The sequence below is a fragment of the Periplaneta americana genome, chromosome 2 (assembly GCF_040183065.1).
Source record: "Periplaneta americana isolate PAMFEO1 chromosome 2, P.americana_PAMFEO1_priV1, whole genome shotgun sequence".
Lineage (NCBI taxonomy): Eukaryota > Metazoa > Arthropoda > Insecta > Blattodea > Blattidae > Periplaneta > Periplaneta americana.
The window spans coordinates 1,016,057-1,044,041 of record NC_091118.1 but is presented as its reverse complement, the minus strand read 5'-3'; the positions used below and the strand labels follow the sequence as shown (position 1 = coordinate 1,044,041).

General features: G+C 37.0%; 2 protein-coding genes and 1 non-coding gene across 4 annotated transcripts in view; 2 read left to right on the top strand and 1 right to left on the bottom strand.

Annotated features, from left to right (window-relative positions):
- The window catches only part of LOC138711727 (pecanex-like protein 1), a 165,111-nt gene that overhangs the window by 21,485 nt on the left and 115,641 nt on the right, over positions 1-27,985 (top strand). The window contains exons 3-7 of the mRNA XM_069842889.1: positions 1,770-3,348; positions 6,404-6,709; positions 8,567-8,930; positions 17,321-17,509; positions 27,519-27,712. Coding sequence (XP_069698990.1) covers positions 1,770-3,348; positions 6,404-6,709; positions 8,567-8,930; positions 17,321-17,509; positions 27,519-27,712 — 2,632 coding nt within the window. The remainder of the gene's footprint in view (positions 1-1,769; positions 3,349-6,403; positions 6,710-8,566; positions 8,931-17,320; positions 17,510-27,518; positions 27,713-27,985) is intronic.
- LOC138711716 (uncharacterized) overlaps positions 1-27,985 on the bottom strand; it is a 36,174-nt gene that overhangs the window by 7,472 nt on the left and 717 nt on the right. Inside the window, exon 1 of one of the 2 annotated variants that reach the window (XM_069842873.1) lies at positions 25,494-26,468. The exons of the other annotated variant lie outside the window; for it this stretch is intronic. Within the exon in view, the coding sequence (XP_069698974.1) occupies positions 25,494-26,175 (682 nt within the window). The 5' untranslated portion in view covers positions 26,176-26,468. Of the gene's footprint in view, positions 1-25,493; positions 26,469-27,985 lie in introns of those variants that run through there. 2 annotated transcript variants of the gene reach the window in all.
- Positions 12,721-12,793, top strand: TRNAN-AUU (transfer RNA asparagine (anticodon AUU)). The gene has a single exon. It is a non-coding gene; the product is annotated as a tRNA-Asn (tRNA).

Sequence of the window (27,985 nt, the reverse complement as noted above, 5' to 3'; positions counted from 1 at the left end):
TTCGCACAGGTACTGTCGTCCGTTTGCCTATCGCATCCCGGTTTCCCCCACCTGCTTCTGTTCGCCCCTCTGTAAAGTCTAGTAGCTGGGTTGTCTTAGCTCTTTTCTGAAAACATTCATTTCTGTTAGAAATTGGACGTCTACATAATATTATACAACTGTTTAAAATAACTTAAATAAAAGGGCCTCGTTAAGTAATTAACTGTCACGTGATTCCCCCCCCCCCTTCTATGATCCTGCGACAAAACCACTTGAACGAACAGTAGATAGCATTTCTGAGTAATTTTATCTTTTTGGATCGGGCAAAAGTGAAGATTAAATTTACAGTACATAAGGTACTCTTTTATAGAGTAGGTATAGAATTATTTCAACATGAGTTACTCGTACGAAGGACGAAACTGCTAATTGGAATTAGGTACAATAGTCTATAGTGCGATAATATGCACAAAAGAACTGAAGCCTGTATCGAAATGAACGGCCACAATTTTCAAAAATGCGTTTAAATATCCATATTATGATTATTTTTCAATTTAACTTCATTCTCTATATTGTACGCCAATGTGCTGTAGACAGTATAATATACATTGCATAATTGATACGTCCGAATAGATAGCTCAATTCGTGAGTAAAAACACTAAGTGTTAATACTGTACTGTATTTTGATTAAACAAAAACCTAATGAAAATTATCAAACTTAAAATTGCGATATTTCCTAGTTTACATAAAAGGATGAACTACTTTTCTTCCCTTCTATACCTAGTAAAGTGATTTGTATTTTACGCCAGTATCATCGAACTCCAGTCTTGGAAGGGGGAGCAAGCGGTGTTTCCGGTTATAGACCTTTAATCCGAAGATATAGCCAGGTTAATATTAAAAATGTTAGTAAAAGTAAAATGATGTCCCTGTATATACAGTATATATATGTAGATTGTCTTTATACAGTATAGTAACGAGGAAAAGATTATGCAGCAGCAACTGGAATTATCTCGAAAACAGTGTGCCGGGGACTTCTCTTTTCATACGCATGCACACATACTGTATGGATTACTGCAGTTGTATAAAAGTGGTTATATGTGCATTGTTTTTGGAGATGACTGTCCATCCGAGTTCACTAGGATAATCAGGAATGTATGTTTACTCTTATGTCTCACCTATCCCAGCTGCAGTTTGTTGCGACTAAGATAACAACCGACCTTGCAGTTAAGAGTAACTCGCTCTGGAGTTCTGATTAATAAAATTCATCTGCCTTAATCGATGGCGTCAACTATACCAACTAGCATGTCTTCAAGTAACCTATAAAATGTTTTAACCAGCAAAATTGATTATCTGTCCCTAGTTTTGTTCCGTGGTTCTGTTACGAGGGATTCTATTGTAATTTCTTCTCATTCTTTTCAAGGGTATTATCTGATAAATAGTGTGAAGGTAATAACGCCATCAGCCACCGTCATAGCTCGGTCGGCTAAGGCACTTGCCTGCCGATCCGGAGTTGCGCTCAGGTGCGCGTTCGATTCCCGCTTGGGCTGATTACCTGGTTGGGTTTTTTCCGAGGTTTTCCCCAACTGTAAGACAAATGTCGGGTAATCTATGGCGAATCCTCTGCCTCATTTCGCCAAATAACATCTCGCTATCACCAATCTCATTGACGCCAAATAACCACGTAGTTGATACAGCGTCATTAAATAACCAAGTAAAATAAATTTAAAAAATAACATCATCAAATTTTAACTGTAAAAGTATGTATTGGAAGGTTAAATATTAATTTTCAGCAGGCAGGTGCGACACCACCAACATCATCATGCCAATCCTGGTGCCATGCTGAATGAGCCAAATTCTACAATAGTCCCCGTGCCACCTACCTCGAGTTCACAAGGGGAGACTGATACAGACATCACACTTGCACGGAGCCGCTTCCGATACGTTGATGCTGTAGAAACTCCCAACGATTTGGAACCCATTCGACCTCGCGACTACTACAAGTATTGGATCACACCATGTACTCATGTGAAGATACGTTTCGACCGCCTGGCACTGCTGGCTCTACTTGATCGTAACCTCACCTGGGATGAGACATTTCTCTCTCTTGCCCTGGCCATTCTAGTGGCAGTATTTGGCTCATATCTCCTACAGCTTGGTTTCTTCCGAGATATTTTTGCATTCATATTTTGTTTCGTCATAGCTGGATGCCAGTACTCTCTTCTCAAGAGTGTTCAGCCTGACGCATCTTCTCCAACACATGGATTCAATCGAATTGTTGCATTCAGTCGGCCTGTGTACTTCTGCTTAGTGAGTGCCCTGGTGCTAATATTGCACCATGCTAGTCTCGCAGATAATGGAAGCTACAGTCATACGGCTTTCACTTTGTATGGAGTGTACTTCACAAATCAGGCTCTTGTGCGAATGTCTCGTGATGCTCTTGCTACATTCCTTCTTTGCTTTCCTATTGTGTTCAGTCTTGGGCTCTTCCCACAGATTAATACGTTTCTCATGTACCTTTTGGAGCAGATTGACATACATGTGTTGGGTGGAAATGCAACTTCCAGTCTGTTAGCAGCAGTGTACTGTGTTTGCCGTAGCATTCTTGCGGTGTGCTTCCTATACGGGTTTGCTTATGGGGCACTAAGTGAACCCAAGACTTCCCAACACATTCTCTTTTCCATATTTTGTGGCCTTCTTGTCTCAACGGCCTATCATTTGAGTCGAAGTGCAAGTGATCCTTCTGCTGTTTGGAACATTGTGAAGGAACACTTGTGGCCTCCGCATGACTTCTTCCACGAACCTTCTTCCTCCCCTATAAGTGGCAAACCACATAACAATCATCGTCATCATCGCCAGCATCATCACCACCGCAGTCAGTCACATCGGAGACAAAACTCATCATCTGAAGAGAAAAAGCAGGATGATGGAAATCGTACAAAAACACAGCCTGCCAATGGAACAGAGTCTTCAAATACTGGCAACAAGAATTCAAAAACAGACGCAACACCAACAGCAGCTTCTGCTGAAGAACCTTCTACAATGTCAGAGAAGGAAAAAGAGCTTGAAGATCCCCTACCACAGAAACTGCAGTATACAGTGCATGCCAGACTGAAATCAGATGCTATCATCTGTGTCTTGGTTGCAGTGTTCGTATTTGGCATTCATTGTAGTACAGTATTCATCGCTCTTCAGCCAGAACTAAATCCTGTGCTGTGGGCTGTTGCTGGTTTCTTAGGCTTCATTCTTCACTACGTCTTTCCCCAACTCAGAAAGCAGTTGCCTTGGCTATGTTTAGCACGACCAGTATTCCGTTCTCATGAACATGGCCAATTCGAAGTGAGGGATGCAGCAAGAGTCATGTGGTTCGAGAAAGTAAGTACAGTGCTTTCAGCTAACTTATTTTATTATTGTTAAATTCATGTCAATTTTTATTGAATATTAACATCTTTTCCCCTCCATTAGATAATCTTAGATATCAAATTAAACAGCGAGCATCGAAAAACTAGTGTAATGCTAAATATCTTGGAGGAATTAAAATACATATATTTACTTATATTGGGGATGTTTTACAACTGTTCCTTTTTTTTTTCTTTCTTTTCTTCTTCTTCTTTTTTTTTTACTCTCTCTATGAGGCTGGGAGGGGGAATATCCCTGTGCATCGCGACCTGAGGTCTATTGTGCACCCCTGGGATTGATTGTGAGCCCACCGACTGCACTCATGTCAAACCAACCTAACCGCCAACACCCCAACGACCAGTCCCACCATCCTAAGTCCGTGTACCATTCCACCCAACAGCCTCCCACATTTTCCCCTCAAATGTTCTGGAGTGTTTGCTACCCCTCCCATCTGGCCAATGCCTTTCTCCATCTTGCTCTGTCCAGACAGTCTTCTTCCTTAAATCTCCTCTTCTGCATAGCTGTATTATCCTTATTCCTCCATGACCTTTTTCTGTCTCTCTAATGTTGAGCACTCATGAAACTTCCATAAGTCAAATGATATGTGTAGCCATTTTAATAATTTTTTATCTTATTTTATTTGGTATTCAATCTTCTCTTATTTTGTTGCAACATCATGTTAATAAACCAATCTCTGTAACTTTTATTTTGTATTCTGTGTTCCATTGTTCTTTTCATTATCATCTTAGTAACTCCATCTTCATAGGCAAATCACGTTGATATCCTGAACAAGAATTTAATGTCAGTGGTAGCCACGTAATGAAGACGTATTCATCTTGTCATCATCATCAGCCAGTTCAAGCTTTGGACCTAGTGATCCGTTGTGGTCTCTATGGTTTCATGGCATATTTTTAAGGGTATTCCAATAGATCTTCTGAAAGGATGATAACATAGGGATGTTTGTGGCCCTCTGCTCTTGGCATTCTTTCTACATGATTCTTCCAGTTAGCTCTGTAGTCATGTAGAAAATCAGTCTCGGGTTTAACTTCCAGTTCTTCCAAAATATCTTCATTTTGTTTTTTTTAATCCCAAATTGTATATTGTGCTGTTTTCCTCATGAATCTCATTTCACTAGCTGTTATTCTCTGGAATCCCTCTTCGTCATTGTTCAGACTTCAGACCCATTGGCTAGAGTAGGTCTTGCCAATATATTGTACCCTCTTAATCTTGTATGGCCTCTACCAGGCTGAGCTTAAAAACTGAATTAATAATTCCTATGACTGTTACAAAATATGTGGCTTTGAAATTTATATCTTTTTCTTGTTCATATGAGATGATATAGCGTAAGTATTAAAATGTGTTAACTTGTTCTTAAATTTTTACATCAGTGCAAATTTTGTTTCATACAAGGTACTAGGGCATTCGAAATGTAATAGCAACATAGATACTGTTTCATATTAAATTTGTTTAGGTTACTTTTGACATTACATACTTCGATATAGTCTCCTGCCATGTCAATAATATGTTGCCAAATTCTTGGAACATGGCGGACTCAATCTGCAGCAGGATTTCTGGATATTTCTCTCACTGAAGCTCTTCGGATGTCAACTCTTGATTGAAAGTGAAAGCCTCGCTTCCATCCAACTTGAAATAATTCAGTATGGTAGGACTTCTCTCCCACAGGCTTCTTGTAATATCCTAAAGCACTGAGTTGCAAGTTTTCCTCTTGCAACTTGAATTTTTATGCAGCACCTTTGTTCGTATCTTTAGGGCTATATTGTTTACTACAAATCAGAAACAGCCAGTGTATTTACAAAATATGACTACTTCGAGATTTTCAGTGTTGCAGATTTATGAAACAATCACTGTTCTGTTATGTAGTACAAGATTTCAGTGGTCACCACTAGGAGCACTGATTTACAGCATTGTTGCCATTACTCATCGAATACCCTAGTATTTGCAATGAAATGTCATTATTTTGGTTTTTGTCCACAGAAATTTCCATATTAAAAATTTCTTCAATAATATTTACAAAATATTGATATCTGAAGATCATCAAAATATGTAAATTAACTAAAATCCATATTATCTTACTTTATATTTAAAATGAAGTGATAAAAAGGTAGCAAGTTGTCACTGATTTTGTGAAGTTGTTTTGCAAACTGTTGTAAAATGAATAAATTCTTACAGCTGCCAGTCCTATCTGCTTCAGACAAATGTTAGATGTACATTCACAGTCTTTATTGTTATTGCACTCTGTTTCATTGTTTCTCAGAGTATTGTACAGAGACAAAATAGTGGGCAAACGATGTTTTAACTATGCTGTTTCTTTGTGTACATGAATTAAATTCAATTTGTAAGTTATATTCTTTTCTACTTTGTTACGATAATTTACTTTACAAATGAATTTCCATTAAAACTGCTACTAATTTTTACATGACTTATATTGAAATTTAAACTTTATTCGGTAAACTGAAAGACATAATTACATAATTTGCATGTATGTTTTGTTAATGAAAACATTTTGTGAATTACAGTAGAATCCCTCTTAACTGGCATCAAAGGGCCCAGGTTAGTTTTGGATATGAGATTTTGCCAGATAATTGAATAAATACCTGTATATACAAAAAAAAAAAAGTTCATATTTAATGGTGCCAAATGTTGATACTGCAGCCATGTGAAGCTTATTTCTCTATCACTTGCTCATAAGTGAATAAATATAAAAACTGTGTGGATTTTCTGTATTAGAACACATCACACAACACAAGTAATACATTAATTTTAGGTTGGAATATTCACTGAAAACGAAAATTCGTGCGAACTTCCAAATGTGGCAACACTAATGGCCCAGACTCTCAATTTGGCAGTTTTTTTTTTTTTGGCTCAGCCAAAAGTGCCATTGTTTTGTTTTAGTATTGCCGGTTACAAGGGATTTTACTGTACTCGGAACAGACAACTTCATATTAATGAATTTTCATATTACTCTTGGCAGAGTAGCAGTAATTTAACTGTAGACAATGTGTTCTTTCAGGTTTATGTCTGCCTATGCTTTTTGGAGAGAAATATTCTGTATCCAGTTTTATTCTTGGGTGCTCTGACCAATGACTCTCCAAAGATTGTTAACAAATTTGGTCCACTGGGTGGATCATTGGTGGTAGTAGTGTGTGGACTGAAATGTCTACGTGGATCTTTTTCTGATGCATCAACACAGTACCTGGTCTTGGTGTTTGCTGTCCTGTTCTTCAGAATGGATTACAGCAATGCCTCAGAGACATTTCTCATTGATTATTTTTTTATGGGGATTATCTTCAGTAAAACCTACGAGTTCCTACTCAAGGTATGTCAGTCTCTTGCTTAATCGTAAAATTATGCTATGTTTCTGAAATACGACGTGTACATTAGAGTACATTTACAATAGCTCTTGGTATCTTGGCTGAACCATTAGCTGAACAGCTTAAGCATTAACAGTACCTGAAACCTGGGTTCAAATTCCAATGAATTTAAATGATCATGAGCATTGTATCAGGCAGATTTTCACGGGATACTGCCATTTTGTCTGCCATCATGTCACTGTTTTTCATTAATCATCATTGCAGTCATCAACAGTTCATATGGTGCATAACAGGTAACATCTAAGATACAATTCCGAAAGGAAGAGACTTGAGTCAAGATTGTCAACCAGTAGGCTATCATTGGACTATGAAAAAGAAAGTGTCTCATTTTCTATTATTCGTGTTATTATAATGTTGAAATTTCTGTGTTTTGCGATTATAATAAATGCAATTTTTGGCAAAAGTCTTAAAAACCAGAGTATTATATTCAATGGCTAATTAAATTCGCATGCAAACACTTAAAGACTCGAACAAATTTTAAATAACACACTACAAGGTGCGTCCATAAAGTAACTTTTCCACTCGTCCCACAGCTAGCAAACCATATGTTGTGCAAAGCGACTGCGTGTACGTGATAGAGTAATGTCCTGGGATGGCGCATGCGCTAACTTAACTTTCAAGTGCTCTCAGTAGCTTCGTTGCATTGGTTGAAGATGGACGCTCCTATTCCAGCTCCCACCACGTATGAAGTGCGATCGGTGATAAAGTTTTTGAATGCACAGGGCATAGCGCCGATTGAAATTGATCATCAGCTGTGCCAGGTCTATGGAACTAACATCATAAGCAAGCAAGCAGATGGTGTGTTGTTCCACAAAGTCGTCTGTGATGATGGTTGGCCTCCCACTGCGCTCCTTGTCATGCACATTTTGGCATCCTGTTGAAAATTGTCTACACCAGCAACACACCATCTGCTTGCTCATGATGTTAGGACCATAGACCTGGCACAGCTGACGATAAATTTAAATCGGCGCTATGCCCTGTGCATTCAAAAACTATATAATTGATTGCACTTCACACTCGGCAGGAGCTGGAATAGGAGCGTCCATCTTCAACCAATGCAACGAAGCTACTGAACTTACTCAGGAAGTTCCGCTAGCGCATGCGCCATGCCAGGACATTACTCTACCACATACATGCAGTCTCTTCGCGCAACATATGGTTTGCCAGCTGTGGGACGAGTGGGAAAGTTACTTCATGGACGCGCCTTGTATTTATGCTGCAAGGTATGGAGGGAAACCACTGATGGAAACAGCCATTCCAGGTTCTTGTTTTCTTATCATTTGCACACTTTTCATTTGTAATTTCATGTCCAGTTTTGACAGCAATAATTATTCATACGAGTATTATTTTTAATATTATGGTAATGACTTAATGACACTTTTTTCTTGTATTCTGATATTTTATGTATACAACTTTCAACAATCGCGCATCTTTAAATAAACCAAAAGAATTTTCCCACAATGAAATTACTGAACGAAGATTAGCTTGATGTTAGTCATTGTCAGTCATTGTTCTGACAACAGTACAGATCTGTTGACTAAAAGTTCCAGTTCTGATACTGCAAGTGAGGATGAGTGTGATGTATAGCTAACCTAAGGGACCCTTTATAACCTGTCTTGATATTATAATTTTAATCTTGAGTGGTTTTTAGCACAGGTACGAATTATATTCGAGTAAATACAGTATAAAAGTGAACTTTATTTACTGATTACATAGCATACTGTCTTGCAACCTTTTCACTAAATGAAATTGATGTTAGATTATTTTTCAATATTACATGTTGGTTAATATGTTTGTTGCAGGTGCAATTTGTGGTGACATACATCGCTCCTTGGCAGATCACATGGGGTTCTGCATTTCATGCATTTGCTCAGCCATTTAGTGTACCACATTCGGCCATGTTGTTTTTACAAGCTGCCATATCGGCTGCTCTTTCAACACCTCTCAATCCTTTTTTGGGCAGTGCCATTTTTCTGGCATCTTATGTCCGACCAGTCAAGTTTTGGGAGCGAGATTACAATACAAGACGTGTGGATCATTCCAATACTCGCCTTTCATCTCACTTGGAACGCAATCTAGGAGCAGATGACAACAATTTAAATTCGATCTTCTATGAACATCTCACCCGCTCGTTGCAGCATTCTCTTTGTGGAGATTTGATTCTTGGTAAGTGCATTGCTTTCCTGAACTTTGAATAGTAACTACTCATAGTTTGAGATTAATTTCTAATCAAGTTCAGAAGGAGCCTTACATCTGAACAGAAACCAGACTTGTATTTCAGAGCTACACTTGTCATAGGTTTGTTTGGACTAATTGCCTGGTTGAGTTTTTTCCACCAGTATATTTACAAATGTTAATCTATGTGCATGATATAGCATTAATAGCAGAAACACCTGAAAGGCTACAACACATGTTGATGGAATGGAACAAAGAGTTAATGAGAAAAGGGATGCGGATTAATGTCAACAAGAGTAAAGTAATGTGGATCTCTAAGGAAGATAGACAGGAAACAGAATTTAACATTGAATGTGAAGGACAAAACCTGGAGAGAGTGGAAAGTTTTAAATATTTAGGAACAATAATAACTAGTGATGGAAGAGTAGATCAAGAAGTACTGAACAGGGTAAAGAAAGCAACATCAGCATACTATCAAATAAATAATACAATAGTTGGGAAAAAAGAAATAACCACTAAGACTAAAATAAAGATATATAATTCAATAATTAAACCTATAATACAATATAGTACCGAAAGCTTACCACTCTTAGATAAACATCGAAGTAAATTAACAGCAGTGGAAATGAAATATCTTAGAAGAACTGTAGGAAAGACCAGAAGAGATAGGATAAGGAATGACAGAATAAGAGAAGAAGTTAAAATGAGAAAAGCATTAACAGAGGTGATTAATGAAAGGCAATTGAAATGGTTTGGGCATGTATATCGTATGGGAGAAGAAAGGAAGGTTAAACAGGTGATGGAAATGAGAGTGGAAGGAAGAAAGAAAAGAGGAAGACCAAGGATTAAATGGGAGGATACAATAGAAAGAATAGGCCAACAGAAAGGAAAAACAATGGTAGAGATGAAGAGAATGTGTAGAGACCGGGAAAAATGGATGAAATGGATGGAGAGAGGCTAACCCGACGCTTAGCAGCAGAAGGGACTGAAGAAGAAGAAGAAGAAGAAGAAGAAGAAGAAGAAGAGTTTTTTCCCCATATTTTCCACATCTATAAGGCGAATGTTAGATAAACCCATGATGAATCCTCAGACTGATGTTATCAAATACCATCTTGCTATCACCATTTCCCCTAATGCTAGATAACTACGCAATTAATAAAGTATCATTAAATAATTATTGATTTAAAAAATAAAATATCTTGCCGGGTAGCTCAGTTGGTAGAGCAGCTGGCTACGGACTGGAAGGTCCGGGGTTCGATCCCAGGTGGTGACAGGATTTTTTCTCGTTGCCAAACTTTCAGAACGGCCCCGAGGTTCACTCAGCCTCCTATAAAATTGAGTACCGGGTCTTTCCTGGGGGTAAAAGGCGGTCAGAGCGTGGTGCCGACCACACCACCTCATTCTAGTGCCGAGGTCATGGAAAGCATGGGGCTCTACCTCCATGCCCCCCAAGTGCCTTCATGGCATGTTACGGGGATACCTTTACCTTTTACCTTTTATGAGAAACCTCTATTTAATTAGATCTCCCATAGCAGACAGACGAATACAAAAAAATTAGCTTACCATACTAACTTAAGGTTGTGAAATTAAAGCTTAAATTAAAGATTGAAAAATTGAGTGACCTCTGGTCAGAAATAGTATTGTTCTCTCTCATCTGGCACATTGTGCTGAATGCTAGGATAATGGAAACTCGGTAATTCTCTTCAGGTCCACTGCTGTGGAGTAATGATTAGCACGCTTGACCATGAAACGAGCGGGCTCGAGTTCAAATCCTGGTTGGGACAAGTTACCTGGTTGGGGGTTTTTTTTTCGGGGTTTTCCCTTAACCAATTGAAGTGAAATTAGCTGGGTAACTTTCGGCGTTGGATGTGGGACTCATTTCGCAATCATTAATACACATATCATCATCATCATCATCATCATCATCATCATCATCATCATCATCATCATCAATATCAATACAATAACCTGGGTTAACCTCACTGTGCAGCATGCTGCACTTGTACAAGAGTGTGGCCATCAGCTACCCAATCATTCACAGAATAGGAGTGGTAAGCACAATAAGCCTCAGACTGTAGTACAAGCCTTTGAGTCCCTCCTCCTTACAAGAGAAAAAAATTGTCTCCAAGTATGTGTCATTGTTTGTTAATAAATATTTTAAATATATTTTTACATCTTTAAATTGATATTGACAGCTACTATTTTGTATTTATGTACCTCTTGTGGAGATCTCTGCAGGCAGTTTTTAGGAGAGCTTTCAACATCAGCTCATTAACAGTTTTCTTGTCAGTCCATTAAAAATTCAACCTTTAGGATTGTTTTGTTGTTGTTGTTGTTATTATTGTTGTTATTACTACTACTATTATTATTATTATTATTATTATTATTATTATTATTATTATTATTATTATTATCGTCATCAATATGTTTCACACTTACATGTTTTCCACACATTTTTTTCTCAAGTCCCAGCAGAAAGTTCGTACACTTTCCATGTCAATTTATATCACTTATACGTTTTATCAACTTTTACACTTGTATTTTAAACCCCAGGAGATACGAACGTCATTTATACATTCTAAATCAATTTTACTCGAAATTAGATTTGCCATTGAAGTGTAAAAACGCAAAAATACAGCATATGTTCATTGTTAAGATACAGCCCACTTTGAAATTTATTGAAGTTAGAAACTGCCCTTTCTTGTTTCCGCCAAGTTTGTGTCTTTTAATGATGCTGTTACTGTTTTGGATACGTTGAAATCTTTTGTAACACATCGTGATATAATTGAACAAATTATGGAACAGTTACTTCAATTTGAGGGCATGCTTTATTCCTTAGGAGCAAGCAGTCCAAAATAACTGACTTTTTGTAAAATATTCACATGTTATTAAATGAAGTGCACATTAGAAGAACAAGGTAAGGTAAAATTTTCTGGATTGAAGTGTGAAATATAATATATAAACCAGTTTTGGCTTTAAGCAGCTAAGAATTCCTACAAATAATCTTTACATTCTTCAAGAATATGTGTTATAAATTTAATTGATGTATTATAGACTCAAAGATGCAAATCAAGCTTTCAGGTATAACTCCCTGTAAAGTTGATTTGAATAATTTCGAGGGAAAAATTGTTCCGGGGCCGGGTATCGGACCTGGGACCTTTGGTTAAACGTACCAACACTCTACCAACTGAGCTACCCGGGAACTCTACCAGACACCAATCCAATTTTTCCCTCTATATCCACAGACCTCAATGTGGGCTGACAACCGTCAAGCAACCAACATTGAGTGCACACTAACTCTGTGTGACTTAAATTGTGGTTTTCTGTTAACGAACAGCTTGATTTGCATAATGCACGTCACTGTTCGTTAACAGAAAACCACAATTTAAGTCACACAGAGTTAGTGTGCACTCAATGTTGGTTGCTTGACAGTTGTCAGCCCACATTGAGGCCTGTGGATATAGAGGGAAAAATTGGATCGGTGTCTGGTAGAGTTCCCGGGTAGCTCAGTTGGTAGAGCGTTGGTACATTTAACCAAAGGTCCCGGGTTCAATACCCAGCTCCGGAACAATTTTTCCCTCGAAATTATTCAAATCAACTTTACAGGGAATTATACCTGAAATCTTGATTTTCATAATGTACATCACTGTTCGTTAACAGAAAACCACAATTTAAGTCACACAGAGTTAGTGTGCACTCAATGTTGGTTGCTTGACGGTTGTCAGTCCACATTGAGGTCTGTGGATATAGAGGGAAAAATTGGATCAGTGTCTGGTAGAGTTCCCGGGTAGCTCAGTTGGTAGAGCATTGGTACATTTAACCAAAGGTCCCGGGTTCGATACCCGGCCCCGGAACAATTTTTCCCTCGAAATTATTCAAATCAACTTTACAGGGAGTTATACCTGAAAGCTTGATTTGCATAATGTACGTCACTGTTCGTTAAAAGAAAACCACAATTTAAGTCACACAGAGTTAGTGTGCACTCAATGTTGGTTGCTTGACGGTTGTCAGCACACATTGAAGTCTGTGGATATAGAGGGAAAAATTGGATCGGTGTCTGGTAGAGTTCCTGGGTAGCTCAGTTGGTAGAGCGTTGGTACGTTTAACCAAAGGTCCCGGGTTCGATACCCGGCCCTGGAACAATTTTTTCCTCGAAATTATTCAAATCAACTTTACAGGGAGTTATACCTGAAAGCTTGATTTTCATAATGTACGTCACTGTTCGTTAACAGAAAACCACAATTTAAGTCACACAGAGTTAGTGTGCACTCAATGTTTGTTGCTTGACGGTTGTCAGCCCACATTGAGGTCTGTGGATATAAAGGGAAAAATTGGATTAGTGTCTGGTAGAGTTCTCGGGTAGCTCAGTTGGTAGAGCATTGGTACATTTAACCAAAGGTCCCGGGTTCGATAACCGGCCCCGGAACAATTTTTCCCTCGAAATTATTCAAATCAACTTTACAGGGAGTTATACCAGAAGGCTTGATTTGCATAATGTACGTCACTGTTCGTTAAAAGAAAACCACAATTTAAGTCACACAGAGTTAGTGTGCACTCAATGTTGGTTGCTTGATGGTTGTCATCGCACATTGAATTCTGTGGATATAGAGGGAAAAATTGGATCGGTGTCTGGTAGAGTTCCTGGGTAGCTCAGTTGGTAGAGCATTGGTACGTTTAACCAAAGGTCCCGGGTTCGATACCCGGCCCTGGAACAATTTTTCCCTCGAAATTATTCAAATCAACTTTACCTGAAAGCTTCATTTTCATAATGTACGTCACTGTTCGTTAACAGAAAACCACAATTTAAGTCACACAGAGTTAGTGTGCACTCAATGTTGGTTGCTTGACGGTTGTCAGCCCACATTGAGTTCTGTGGATATAAAGGGAAAAATTGGATCAGTGTCTGGTAGAGTTCCCGGGTAGCTCACTTGGTAGAGCGTTGGTACGTTTAACCAGAGGTCCCGGGTTCGATACCCGCCCCAGAACAATTTTTCCCTCGAAATTATTCAGATTCAAAGATGGTTTAACTATGAAGTTCTAAATTAGTCTTGTGAAAATTTTGTTAAATTAACTTGTTCTCCTTATTATAGTCTTCAAATGCTATTTCTGATTTTATTAAGTGTGATTTGAGTTATATGTTTTTCTCGCACATTGTTTCTTCAGACACCATAAAAATGTGTAAATGAAATTTTACTGTATTATCATCATCATCATCATCATCATCATCATCATCAAACTCACTGATAAGGAAACTTAGGAAGGTCTATTAAACACCAAAGCAATCGAATTTAGTTGCTACAGCATCATATTTTCTGCTCTGTCGAGCAGAAGCCTTTATGATATCAGGACATGGTCTGCAAAAATATGTCATGTAGTTTCAGTTGAGTAATTGATATGTAGAGACCAACATCTGTCTGTTACAACATTCATTCTGAATTTTTAAAACATCTGGGGGAAAAAGCCAAGTCTGTACTTTTATCCATTTTCAATTTATCATGGAACACCTCAATTCCTGCAGCTTGGTAAAAAGCAAACATTGTGCCAATTCACAAAAAAGGAAACCTGCTCATGAAAGTAATAGTTATCGACCAATAGCACTATTAAGCATGATAGCAAAAACCATGGAGTCCATGATTTCCAACAGATTAACTTGGTATTTAGAATCCCAAAATCTTTTATCACCAAGACAAGCCGGCTTTCGACAACTACACTCTACCAATGAACAAGTCATACGCCTCGGCCAAGAAATAAAAGACATTTTTAACAAGAAAGAAGATACCTTGGCAATATTTATTGACTTTCAGTTAGCATATGACTCTGTTTGGAGAAATAAATTATTACTAAAACTCCGGAAGTTAGGTATCTCCAGCAATATGTTTAGATGGATATCAGAATTCCTTAGTCAAAGATTCATTGCCACTAAATTCAATAATTCACTTTCTAGTTACAGACACACATATCGAGGTCTAAACCCTTTAACTCTATTAAATATAGAATATAATCTAAATTTAACAGACGAAATACTGAAATCAGAAGTAAACACTGAAATACTGAAACAATTGTCTTTAGAGACAGTTAATATTAGGTACTCTCCACAAAACTGGCTTCATTTAAACACCGACGGATCCTTGATCTCCAGAGAACAAGGTGCCGGTACAGGTGTTACGTGCTGTTTCTTCTCACTTTATAGATCACTTGGATATGGAACAACAAGTTTTGACAGTGAAATCATTGCAATAAGTGAATGTCTCAGGAATCTTCTATGCCACATCAATAAATTTAGGAATGCAGTTATATTGTCAGACTCCAAAGCATCTATTCTATCAATCGTCTCTAAACATACACCTTCATCTCAAACAGCAGAAATAACTAAAATGCTCTCTCAATTAATATCACTCAATAAAAGAATTGTATTCCAATGGATACCATCCCATTGTGGAATTCTGGGAAACGAGAATGCGGATGCTTTAGCAAAGAAGGGCAGCACTGCTACTTTCAGACCTGTTACTAAATCTACGTATTACTCTGTGAAGAGATTTATTAAATCTACATACTTAGACTTCAACAAACAAAATTTGATAACAAAATTGGAACTCTCTGCATCAAAACCCACAGTTAATTCCCGATTTATCACGAAAATCGTCTGTAGCTGCATTTAGATTGGCAACAGGCCATGATTGTTTGGCTAAACACCTGCATAGAATTGGAATATATCAGTCCCCTAACTGCCCATTGTGCAACTCAAACCAAGAAATGGATTCGGAACACCTCAAAATCTGTGCTTTGGTGGCTGGCCATGATAATATCTTTGAAAAATATTGGAGTGCAAGAGGTCAAATGATTTTATTGTCAAACGCCTGGCATTAGAAAACAACAACATCTGTCTGTTAGGGAGGGAATTGGTTAGGTGAGAATCAGCTAGCTAGTGATTTTGTCTGTAGTCTCGTCAGTCAGGGTCAAGATTCTTTTACATGCTGTAAATCTATTACTCGAGTTCACAAACTCCACTTCACGTCTGAAAGAAGTCATGCTAGCCATCGGCATAGCTCAGGCGGTAGCACATTTGCCTACTGATCCAGAGTTATGTTCATGTGTGGGTTCAGTTCCTGCTTGGACTGGTTGGGTTTTTTCCCCAGTTTTCCCCAATTGTAAGGCACATGTCAGGCAATCTGTGGCGAATTCTCGCCTTCATCTCACTAAAGAATTCAACACCAACATAGAATTTTCGTATTTAGAATATGATAAAAGTTTGAAACTTAGAAACTTTAAAAGTTCATTGTGTTAAAATATACCGTAGAAGCTCTTTTTAACAAATCTCTGAGGGATTACTTTTCTTTTCTTTAAATGGGAGTGTTTTCCTTAAAAGGGGTTTACATAAAATGGTAAAAGGAAAGGCAATAATTAGTACTAATATGTGTGTTATATACCAAACATTATAATTATTTAAGTAGGCCTACAACTATTATTTACAATACATTTCATTGTAATATTTTCTAATTCTTTAAATGGTGAGGCATGAATGATTTTCTGTTTGGTTGAATCCAAATGACACTGAAATTCAACATTGAAAATGTCTTCGTTCTTCATTATTCCCCATAATGATGTAGTTAGCAAACCATTCCTTTTAGCCATATGCAATAGTATTATTTGAGGATTAATCTCGACATCCCTTATTATTTTCACTTTCCGTCCGATAGTTAATTTCTTCCGTTTAATCACCATTATAACGATGCATAAACTAACAAAAATGCTTGGAAACAGGATTCACACAACTCACGAGTACAAAGCAAGTAAAGCAACCACTGTGTGAAAACAACGCAAAGCAAGACCATAAAGAATTATGCTGGTACTATTGATTATTGGAAGTCGATTTGATATTTCAGGCTTCATTATCACAGAATCCACTTGAATTAAAACTGGGATTTTCCTTGAACTGGTTTCCTTAAAAGTGGGAATTAATTACATTATTCTTATGGTAATTTGGTTGGGACTTGACAGATTATTCCTTAAAAACAGGAATGTTAAAACTGGATTTTACTGTAATTAGAAAGGTAATGTATAAAATATATTTTAACATATTGAAGTTTTTAAGTTTTAAATTTTAATCTTATTTTAAATATTGAAAGTGTTATAAAGTGAATCAGAATCAAGAAAAATTAATAGAATTTTCAGTGAGAGATTTTGGCTTGTCGTCTCATTGTGCATTACAGTAGTTACAAAATTATTACACACACATACATGTATATTGAACTTTTAAAAATGCTTGAAATTATTATCAATAATTTTAATTTAACTTTTTCCAGAATATCCTGAAATAAATTGGTTTTGTTAAACTCTTCTTGGTAATATTTTAATACGTAGTTAATTTTTCTTGTCTGTAGGACGATGGGGACCAGTTACACAAGGAGATTGTTTTGTGTTGGCATCAGACTACCTCAACTGCCTAGTTCACATAATTGAACTTGGAAATGGATTAGTAACTTTTCAGATGCGTGGCCTTGAATTTCGTGGAACCTACTGTCAGCAACGAGAAGTTGAAGCCATCTCTGAAGGAGTAGATGAAAATGATGGTGAGTCGAAAAAGTTACTTACGTGGATAAATTGGCTTACAAGCATTGAATGTAAATAAAATCAGTCCAGTAATTTTGAAACACACAGGCAGGCATCTATTGTCTTTCTGTCAGGGGATGAGATATGGTCGTAAAATGTGTGATATTATCAGAGTCTCTAAGTTTATTTTTGACCACCCCAATACTCTCATCATCGTCTTGTTCTCTTCTCCCTCGTCCTTCTTAACTTTTAAACTTCGGTGGTTTCATATGGTCTGTAACTATGTTTTTAGATGTTATTGTCGCCCTCGGTAGCGCAGTTGGTATAGCGCTGGCATTCTATGCTCGAGGTTGCAGGTTCGATCCCGGCTGAGGTCGATGGCATTTAAGTGTGTTTAAATGCGACAGGCTCATGTTAGTAGATTTACTGGCATGTAAAAGAACTCCTGCGGGACAAAAATTCCGGCACACCGGTGATGCTGATATAACCTCTGCAGTTGCGAGTGTCGTTAAATAAACCATAATTTAAATTTTAGATGTTATCTGCAGCCTCTAAACTGTAGGAAAAAATTTAATTAATGGTGACACTTAAAAGATGTTCTAGTCTTTGAATATCCCTACCTCCATTCCTGTAATTTTGACTGTACTGAAGTATAGTTTCCATTTTCAGTTCTTCTATATTTTCATTACACATATGGTTTAGCAATAATCATAGTGCAGTTTTAGTTTTAATAGACTTAATTTTGGCTGTCGTAAGTTGATTATCATCTACTTTTCGTATAGTCCATATTTTACTGCTGTAACACAAAATTGATTGAGTGATGATTCTGTATACAGTAATCCCCTCTTATCTGCAGAATCTGTGTCCACAGTTTCAGTTGTCTGCAGTTAATCTCTGCGAAATTTTTAAAAATATATTTTAGTGCCTAGTGTCTTAATCTAAAAATTTAATTACACCTTATAATAGACTAAGGTATTTTTTTTTTAAGAAATGTATGTTAAAATGTATTTGAGACTAGCTGTACTATTTGTATCAATTTTTAACTAATTAATTCACAAGTTGAGTATGTGGAAAGTATTCTCAAAACTGGTGCATTAATTACATTGAAACAAGAGAGACAGCAAGTGCTTGTTTTCACAAGTGTAATAATGTACAACGTATTTATTATTATTTTGTATTATTATTTGCTTCTCTTAATGTCTGATTGCTTCTAATTTATCAAATTAAACTTTATCATACGCATGAAACCTCATTAAGATGCTCTTCAAGGGACCGCATAAAAATGCATAAATGGGACTACATATTAGCGAGAGTGGGTCATTTTTGGATTTTTTAAATTTTGACACAAAGGTAATGAATCAACATAAATTTTTGTTGAAAAAATTTAAGGATTAAATACTGTAATTATGCAGGATAAAAGGTTATTTTATTTTCTTTCCTTTCAGAAAATGTCAGAACAAGTACACTGTCTTATCAAAGTGCCCCTTTATTAAACAAAGTCAAAAATTGTTTTCTGTCTTGCACTTAATCCAGTACTATGAATAATTTGTATTTTCCGCACAATTTAAATCTGAAGTGATATCAGTAATTTGGCTACTAGAAACATTAATAAATCTACGAATCACAGAAACCGCGGCAAAGGATTTGTTGCAAGAAGGAGTTGGAATATCTACTGCTTCCACTTCCACTTTGTCAAGTCTTCATTGATAATGCGATTTAAAACTGCCAGCAAGAAGGACAGGCTCTGAATACAGTAGTCTTGCAGGTACTCAAGGGTTGCATTCCAGTCTATTATATTCACCAAGGGCATATAATGCAGAATAGCGTAACAAATGGGTGTGTATTATTGGGGTTTCACTATATATGTATGTTAACGAAAAAAAGGCTTCTTTATAGGTTCACTGTTATCTGCAGTTTTGCATATCTGTGGTTAGTTTTGGATATCTCCCGCAGATACAGAGGGATTACTGGACCATGTTTGTCAGCTTAGAAGATATTTGGACGCTTTTTCCTTGAACATTTTTTGGGAGAAAATAATTTTAATATATTTCATTATCACAGCCCATATATTTAGGTTTTAAAAAACTAAAAATTAGATTTTTTCAACCCATGTTTTAGGATTCTTTAGAATTTTAAATCTTCCATTTAGTTAAACGAGGTGTCAGCTGACTATGTGTAAATGACCAGTAATTGTAAATGGTGGACTCAAATTGCATTTTAACCATGGTTTCATAACCCATGGTTACTACATTTTTAACTGAGGTTGATGCACATTGCCATAAGTTTGCTTTACTATGAGGAAAGACGTAATTTGATCGCATATGTGAACCATTGAAAATCATTTTACATTAAGTTATTCCCTCTATTTAAGAATCGTTTTTATGTAGAAAAAAAGCAAATGAAAATAATACATTTATCTTAAAAGGAACATGCATTTAGGTGTGGACTTCCAGTGCCTCCTGATACTGTCAGCTAATATCTCTCTTACCTCATGTGTTCTATGTCAGATGAACAAATGAAGCACCTGTAAGGTGGAATTTATTTTATCCTGTAATAGGATGGTGGGTAAAAATAAAAACAAATTTTGATATGAGTAATAAATGAAGAGTAAATGCTACAGAACATAATTGTATGGCATTGATCAACTGGGCTTTTCTCTGTTTCTGGAGGAAGCTGCACTAATCATTTTTATCATTTAGAAGAGTTGAAGCTTGGTTTCCTCTTTCAAAATTATTTTTATCACTTTCAGAAATTTATTATCTTCATTTGAGTTTGAATCTGAAAACTCCCCAGGGGCCTATTCCACAAAGTTAAAAATTACTGATGAAAGATGTTGTAAAGTATGGAATTGTATCTTTCTGTTCCACAAAAGAATTACAGTGTTTCATACATTACCAATGAATCGCTACAAATGACGTCATATCAATAAACATATCACGTCATAACATTAAACAGTTTATCTTTTTATTTCATTCATCGAATTAGGTTATTATATTGTATTTATATGGTATTCATACATCGCTTCACAGCTGGAATGTGGAACATGTAAAAAAATCCTAATAGTACTACAAAATCTTAATTTTAGTCACAGTCTAGTTGAAATAATAAAGAAGAGTTTTACAATATACAGTACAACACAAGGGGATAGTATTGATACTTAAACAAGACAGGAATGTTCATGCAAGATTGTTGAATGTCATAAATTCACCTACAGAATAGAAGGCATGAGAAATTAGGTACTTTTTAATTTGGCCTTAAATAATCTTATGTTTTGAATTTGATTTTTTTATATCCATAGGGAGGCTATTAAAATTTTTTACTGCCATATAATGCACTCATTTTTGATAGCATGATAAACTTGCCAATTGAATATGAAAGTAATTTTTTTTGACGAGTAGACCTATTTATGCTATGATCTGTTGCATTAGTTACAAAGTTTTCACAATTACATACAAGGAAGTTTATTAATGAAAAAATATACTAACAAGCCATGGGCATGGTTTGTAGTTTTTTTGAAAATGATTTGGCACCTACTATTATTCTAAGTAATCTTTTTTGTATTATTATTATTATTGTATCTCCAATGGGGGGTAGCCCTATTTTACATATGTATGCTAGGGCTATAGTTTTACACAAAAAATAGGCCTAAGCATAAAACAAATTGAAAAGAATATAAATTAGCTTATACAATGGAAATAAGACCTAAACATTCCGTATTTTAAACATTGCGATTGCAAATCAAACATCAGTCATCAATTGAGTCATACAGAAAACAGTTACAACACATAAACAAAACATTTCTTATAGCGGTACTCTATAACACAATTAAGCAACTTTCCCTAACATACATCATAAATTAATACACAGTAGTCACACAAACACAATCAAGCATCCCATAACTATGACTCACATACACAACAAATCAAGCATCCTTTACAACACGTACACTTCAACATGATAACCATACTTTTAAAAGTTACAAATTTGGCTGCAAAAGAATAAATAGGACACTGTTACTAAATACTGTTATTTCTACAAGGTCTTAAATACACCTGTAATAAATATGTGAAATTCCTTTATGCAACATTGCTTCAGAAGAACTTTTGTAATTGGTGGTGAGAAAGTTGTATCGCATATGCTAAGGTGGGTTTCTAGCCGGTATCTCTTGCGTTCTTGTAGTGGGCACTGGAATAACAGGTGGTCGACTGTTTGTGTGGGGTGTTCACAGGGACATGAAGAGCCATTTGGGTTGTCAATTTTGAAACGTTCAAAATATGAATTAAATTTTCCGTGTCCAGTCATAAATTGCGTGGATATGTAAGATGGTTCATAATTCTTTACGGTTAGTCTATCTTTAACTGTGGGAAAATATAGTGATTTTGTGATTTGACCATTTGTACTATTTAACCACATTGCATTCCAGTCATTTAAGATGTCCACCTTCATTTGCATTTTTACATAAGAGAGGGGTTGTTTAGAGTATGCGTGTTCTGTTTCCGAAATTGCGGCCATCTTGGCTAGATGATCTGCTCTTTCGTTTCCTGTGTTCCCTACATGACCACGTACCCAATCGAAACATACATGTTGCTTACATAGTAACAAAGTTTCCCTAATACCAGCCGCAATTGGATTGAGGTTATATTTATCGTCAATTGCTGCGAGTGCTGCTTGAGAATCACATAAAATTCGTACATTACACGGTCTATTTACACTCCATTCTGTTGCTTTCTTCAGTGCTAGGAGTTCCGCCTGGAATATTGTGCACTCTGGTGAGAGACCATACTGTTTGTAGGATATTTCAGAGTCTCTATCGTAAACAACGAAAGCGCAACCAACAAGAGTACATGACTCTTCATTTCTGACGAAACGTGATCCATCGGTATAGATGTGGAGGTCGTGTTGACGTGGGCAGTGAGGTCGAACCGAGCGGGCGTATAGTGCAGGGTGTCCACAAGCCAGGAAATGAGCTGGGAGTTCAACTTCTTCTGTGGTGTCGGAATTGAAGTGTAAACGTCCTTTTTTGATGTTAGTTAATTTTCCTCGAAATATTCCTGTCAAATGTAGGGGTTCTATGCCAGCCAGAATTAACGCAGCGTCCGTGGAAACGGTGCGGTATGCTCTTGAGATTTTTAATGCAAATCCACGTTGAATTTGTGCAAATTTCTTCTGAGCCCATTTCTTGGTAAGTACATCGTGAAAAGTAGAGGCACAATATAAAATCATTGGTTCAACTGCACTCCGATATATAGTTTTAAGAATTGCTGAGTTGAGACCCCAGGAGGGTCTTGCTGCTATAGAAAGCCCTGTAAGTAGCTTGTTGGCTTTGATTAGAAGGGAGTCAAAATGCGCTCGAAACGTAATTTTTTTGTCTAAGACAATGCCAAGATAAGGTAACTTATCGGTCATTTGAATCTGTTCCCCATTCATGCACACAATCGGTTCCTCGACATTACGTTTTCTAGAGACCAGCAATGCCACCGTTTTTGAGGGGTTAAAACTGAGTTTGTTCTCGCAGCCCCAGTTATAGAGTAAGTTCAGAGCTGATTCTGCATCACGGGCTACATTAAGCGAAGTTTTTCCCCTTACCAGCAGCATAACATCATCTGCGTATGCAACAAGGGTACAACTGTCTGGTAGACGTTGTCTCAGAATGTCGTCATACAAAATTACCCAGAACCCAGGGCTACAGCACGATCCTTGTGGGCAACCTCGTGTAACATCTCTAGTTGTTTTGGAACCGCATAACGTAAGCTGCGCTTGTCTGTTGGTGAAATAGCTTTTGATTACTTTGAAGACATTTCTGTGACAATTCATGGACTGCAACTGTACCAGAATTTTGGGCCACCACGCATTGTTGAACGCTCCAGATATGTCAAGAGAGATGAGTAAGCCTGTCGATCTCTGGCTGAACGTTTCTTTTATCCAGCTAATAACTGTAAATATAGCATCTTCTGTCGACCGCCTTGGTGTGAAACCAAACTGATTATCATGTAGAAGATTGTTACTGTACAACTGAAACATAACTCTATCTATTATTAGCTTCTCTAAAATCTTTCCCATTACTGGTATCAGACTTATAGGTCGCAACGTACTTGCTGTGTGTTTGTTCTTCAATATATTGAGTTTTGGTATTACTTTGACTGTTGCAACTTTCCATGCATTCGGAAAGACTCCAATATATAGACATTTGTTGTATAAGTTCAGAAATAATGTGGGTAATTTGTAGTGGACGTGTTTTATTATATTTGCTGATATGGCGTCTATTCCTGGAGCTTTCCGATCGTTTTGTTTTAAAATTATTCTTTCCACTTCTTTTATACTAAACGGTGTATCATCGTTCGTGTTGGGAAGTGTGTTTGATTTCTGGCGTATCATAATCTGTTGTGTGTTGTCGATCGTGTCGCTGGGAAAAAATGCTTCCAAAAGGACATCAGCAGTTTCTTCGGGCGTGATAGTGTAATGGTTTCCACATTCTATTGTTGTCAGGGTGTTGTTAAGATTTTCAGGTTTCCTGCACATTTTGTAGACCAAGTTCCATGGGTTATGAGCACTATTATTTAAGCAGAACTGCTTCCAACTCTGAATTTTGGCTTCTACAAGGGATCTTCTGTAGTCTTCTTTCATAGTGTAGTAGTGACCTTTGTATATTTCACGTAGGAGAGCACATTTTGTTCTTTTGAGTCGCCTCTTGTATGCCAGTAATCTTTTCCTGAGGATGGTTAATTTTTGTGTCCACCAGTGGTTTTTAACGTGAGAATTAGAGAGCTTAGGTAGATGTGAATCACATAGACGCCTTATGTGTGTCGTAAGTTCTTCAACAGCATCATTAACGTCTTTTTCAGAGTTACACTTTTGTATTTTCCCAACTATGGGTGCTAAAACGTTTCCGGCAGCTTGCTCGAAGTGATCCCATTTAACATTTTGAGTTTTATACTTTCTAGTGAGGTAGATTTCATTATTTATGGTCCGCTGGCCTCTCGAAGGTCTTATCTTGGTTATTATTAGGCGGTGGTCTGATAATGTTTCTGCGTCGCTGATAAACCATTCTGCAATGAAGGGAAGGAGCAGAGAGTTGCAAACACTAATGTCGATGAAGCTTGAGGAATCTCCCCGGGTAAAGGTTGGCGTGGTGCCTTGATTAAGAATGTGTAAGCTGTGTGCGCAGCAGAAATCAAAGAATTTTCTTCCCTTTTGATCATTAATGTCACCGCCCCATGCTTGGTGTTTGGCATTGAAATCTCCTGTAATGATGAAGGGAAACAGTTTGATTTCCGAAAGTATCAAGTCTAGATTATCTAGAAAGGCATCAAAGTCACATTCTGGATCGGCGTATATATTACATATGTATATATTTAGACTAGAGAATGGCACACATATTACGACGTAATCGGAAGAGCAATGCTGTTCAATTTTTAAGCCTGACTTGGAGTTAGTAACTATGGCTGCTCTGATTCGCTGTCCGTCTCTACTGGAGAAAAATGTGTTATATTGATTGCCAAATCCAACAACAGTGTTATTTCTTGTGTTGGGTTCTTGCACACACATTATTTTTGTTTCGCCGTAATTTGTGTTAGTTGTATTATGAAGACCAGCATTTATAAGCAATTCTTGAGTGGGAATAACTGATCTATGAAGATTCTGTTGATAGATTACCAACTCAGCCATAGTTGGTTTTGGATCTTATAATCTCTATTATTTTCTTAAATGCTGGACATTCGCGTGAGTTTGCAGGATGATCGGTGGAGTTCGGTTGAAAATAAGGCCTTCCCGCCATTTTAGTATTGAACTGTAAGCAGTTGGCACATGTTGTCTTCGTATTGGCGCAGTCTGTAATGCTATGTTCCTCTGCACATTGAGGGCATCTCTTTGCAGACTTGCAATCCATACTTATATGGCCGTACCCTGAGCAGTTGTAACAACGACGGACAGGAGTATAGTCTTGCACTCGACATCTACTATAGCCTATGTATAACCTTCCTCCGCTTATCGCGGCATGGTAGATACCTGGTGACGACTTGATCACCGCATATTGGGTGCTGCCATCTCTTGACTTCTTGAGAAACTGTAGCTCCAACCGTTGCGTCGGGTCCGCCATACACTGCTTCACATGAGGATTCTGTGAAAGAATGTTGTCTACCAATTCGTCGGCTGACACTGTTCCCTCCATTCCATGGATTATGAATCGCGGATCCCACTTATTCGGTATTTTGGCACACAAGTTGCTGTTATTGTTCTCCACATTCTTAACAAAGTCACTGCACTCACTTTCACTGCGAAGTTCTATCAATACGCCTTTATTTCTAACCTTTTTAATAGCATTTACTCCAACATGCATTTCCTTTTCGGTCACACTACGAACCAATTGCAGTGTTTGTGACGAGTCTGTCACAGAATCTGGAGTCTTAGGAGTAACAAGAACAACATTCTTTGAATATCTTGGTTTTGGTGAGACAGTATCTGCATAACTAATGGAAGGAGAACAAGGTTTTGCAGCAAGTACCTCTTCTCTGCTTACTAATCTGTCTCTAAACAGCACTAAAGTCTCTTTCACAGTATTCACAGAGTTTACCACAGTTTCACACCACTTTTTGTCACCTCTTTTATCTTTATTTAATACTTCAAAAATTTTCTGTATTTCATTTTCTGCAGAGCGAAAAAGTGTTTCAACATCTATACTCGCGGCCATCTTGATCCTCTGCTGTCCCTCATAAGATTAGAACCATATAGTTATACACATATATGCACTTATAAGGTATTTCACTAGGCACTGCAACAGTTGTTACGCCTTCTTCAAAAACAAAAGTTTCAGTGATACGGCCTTTCTCCGATGCAAGCGTATAGCTTCTTCCTCCTGATGCACGTGGATGGCTTTCAGCACAGTGAGTACTGGATCCCAACTACGTACAAGCAGCGATCCGTCAGCCGTGCGCATGAACTTGATGGCGTTCACTGCGTTCTATTCACATGTTTCGAATCTCATTTCACAATTATAATATCTCCTATGATACTAATATTTACAGAACTACAACTTGAAATGTACTTACAAAAACAAAACACTTTGCCTACACTAGAGTTCCACGGACTATCAATTTCACTGTTACAACAGCACTAGATCAACACACGTCTACATTCGTCGCCATGATGGTTTTTTGTAGTAGGAATATAAGTTACTGTTACTGTCTGTAGAATTTCCCCAGAATATTATTCTAAAACTCATTACTAAGTGAAAGTATGCAAAGTATATTGTTTTTAAGGTATTAATATTTACTATCTCTTGCATAGATCTACCAAAACATGCTGCATTTAGTTTGGGAGTAATTTTTTTTTTAAATATGATTTTTCCAGTTGTTTGTCTCTTTAATCATAATGTATTTTAAGGTACGTTGTAGAGCAAAGATTGATAGTGCTGTAATGTTCTATGAATTTCGCAACGCTGCAGTGTTATTTTAGTTTAGTTCTTTAATAATGAAAGATTTACTTCATTAATATCACCATGTTTTTCCGCGATCCCCGCATAATGCTCCGTGACAGTTTCTCATATTACCAAAAGATGCCATTAGTAACGATGTTCACCCACGAAACTTAATTGTCACGAAATTCCAAACACCGCAAAATTATTGAAATGATGTCAAACGGGATTAAATTGTTTCTTTTGAAGGAAATGGAAGCAAGAAAATATATTCTGTACAACATATTTATCAAAATATATCTTAATATTATGAAATGTATTTAAATCGCTTTAGTACATGTATGTATTAGAATACGTGACAATTCACTAGCAAATTACAAATACAGTACTATTACTTTTGTGGAACACAATCACGGAACTTCACTGGTGATATGTAAATATGAAGTGGTAAAGTACTACTGTAGAAAAGTCTTTTGTGGAACAGAAACTTAGTATTTGTACTACTTACTAGAGAATTTACTTGTAATGTATAACACCATACAGTTGTGGAATAGGCCCCAGGTCTGATGATAAGCATCGAAGGTGTAAGTTAATGTGCATCAATAATTGTTGTTACTTAGGTTGTTGCTGTTGTGAACCAGGCCACTTGCCGCACATGCTCAGTATGAATGCAGCATTCAGCCAACGCTGGCTTGCATGGGAAGTGACAGCTACAAAATATGTCCTTGAAGGCTACAGTATTTCAGACAATAGTGCCATTTCAATGTTACAAGTTTTCGATTTTCGCAAAGTTCTCATCACCTATTATGTAAAGGTAAGTATGCAAAATGGAAAATAGAAATCTATTGACTGAACTGTTCGACTTAATTTAATGCAGTACATAGAAACAAATCTTAGTTAACATGTTTCAAAGCTTTAGTTCTCATAGTGATATGAATGTAAATTGCCGGTTGCTAATGCTCCAGCGTTTGGATACTCTCCATTTGCCATTTTGCATCCAAATAGTATGCTGTTAGCTATGTCAATGGATCTATGAATGTCAATTTGTGGTTTATATTATACTGTTGTTATACAAATTATAATTTGT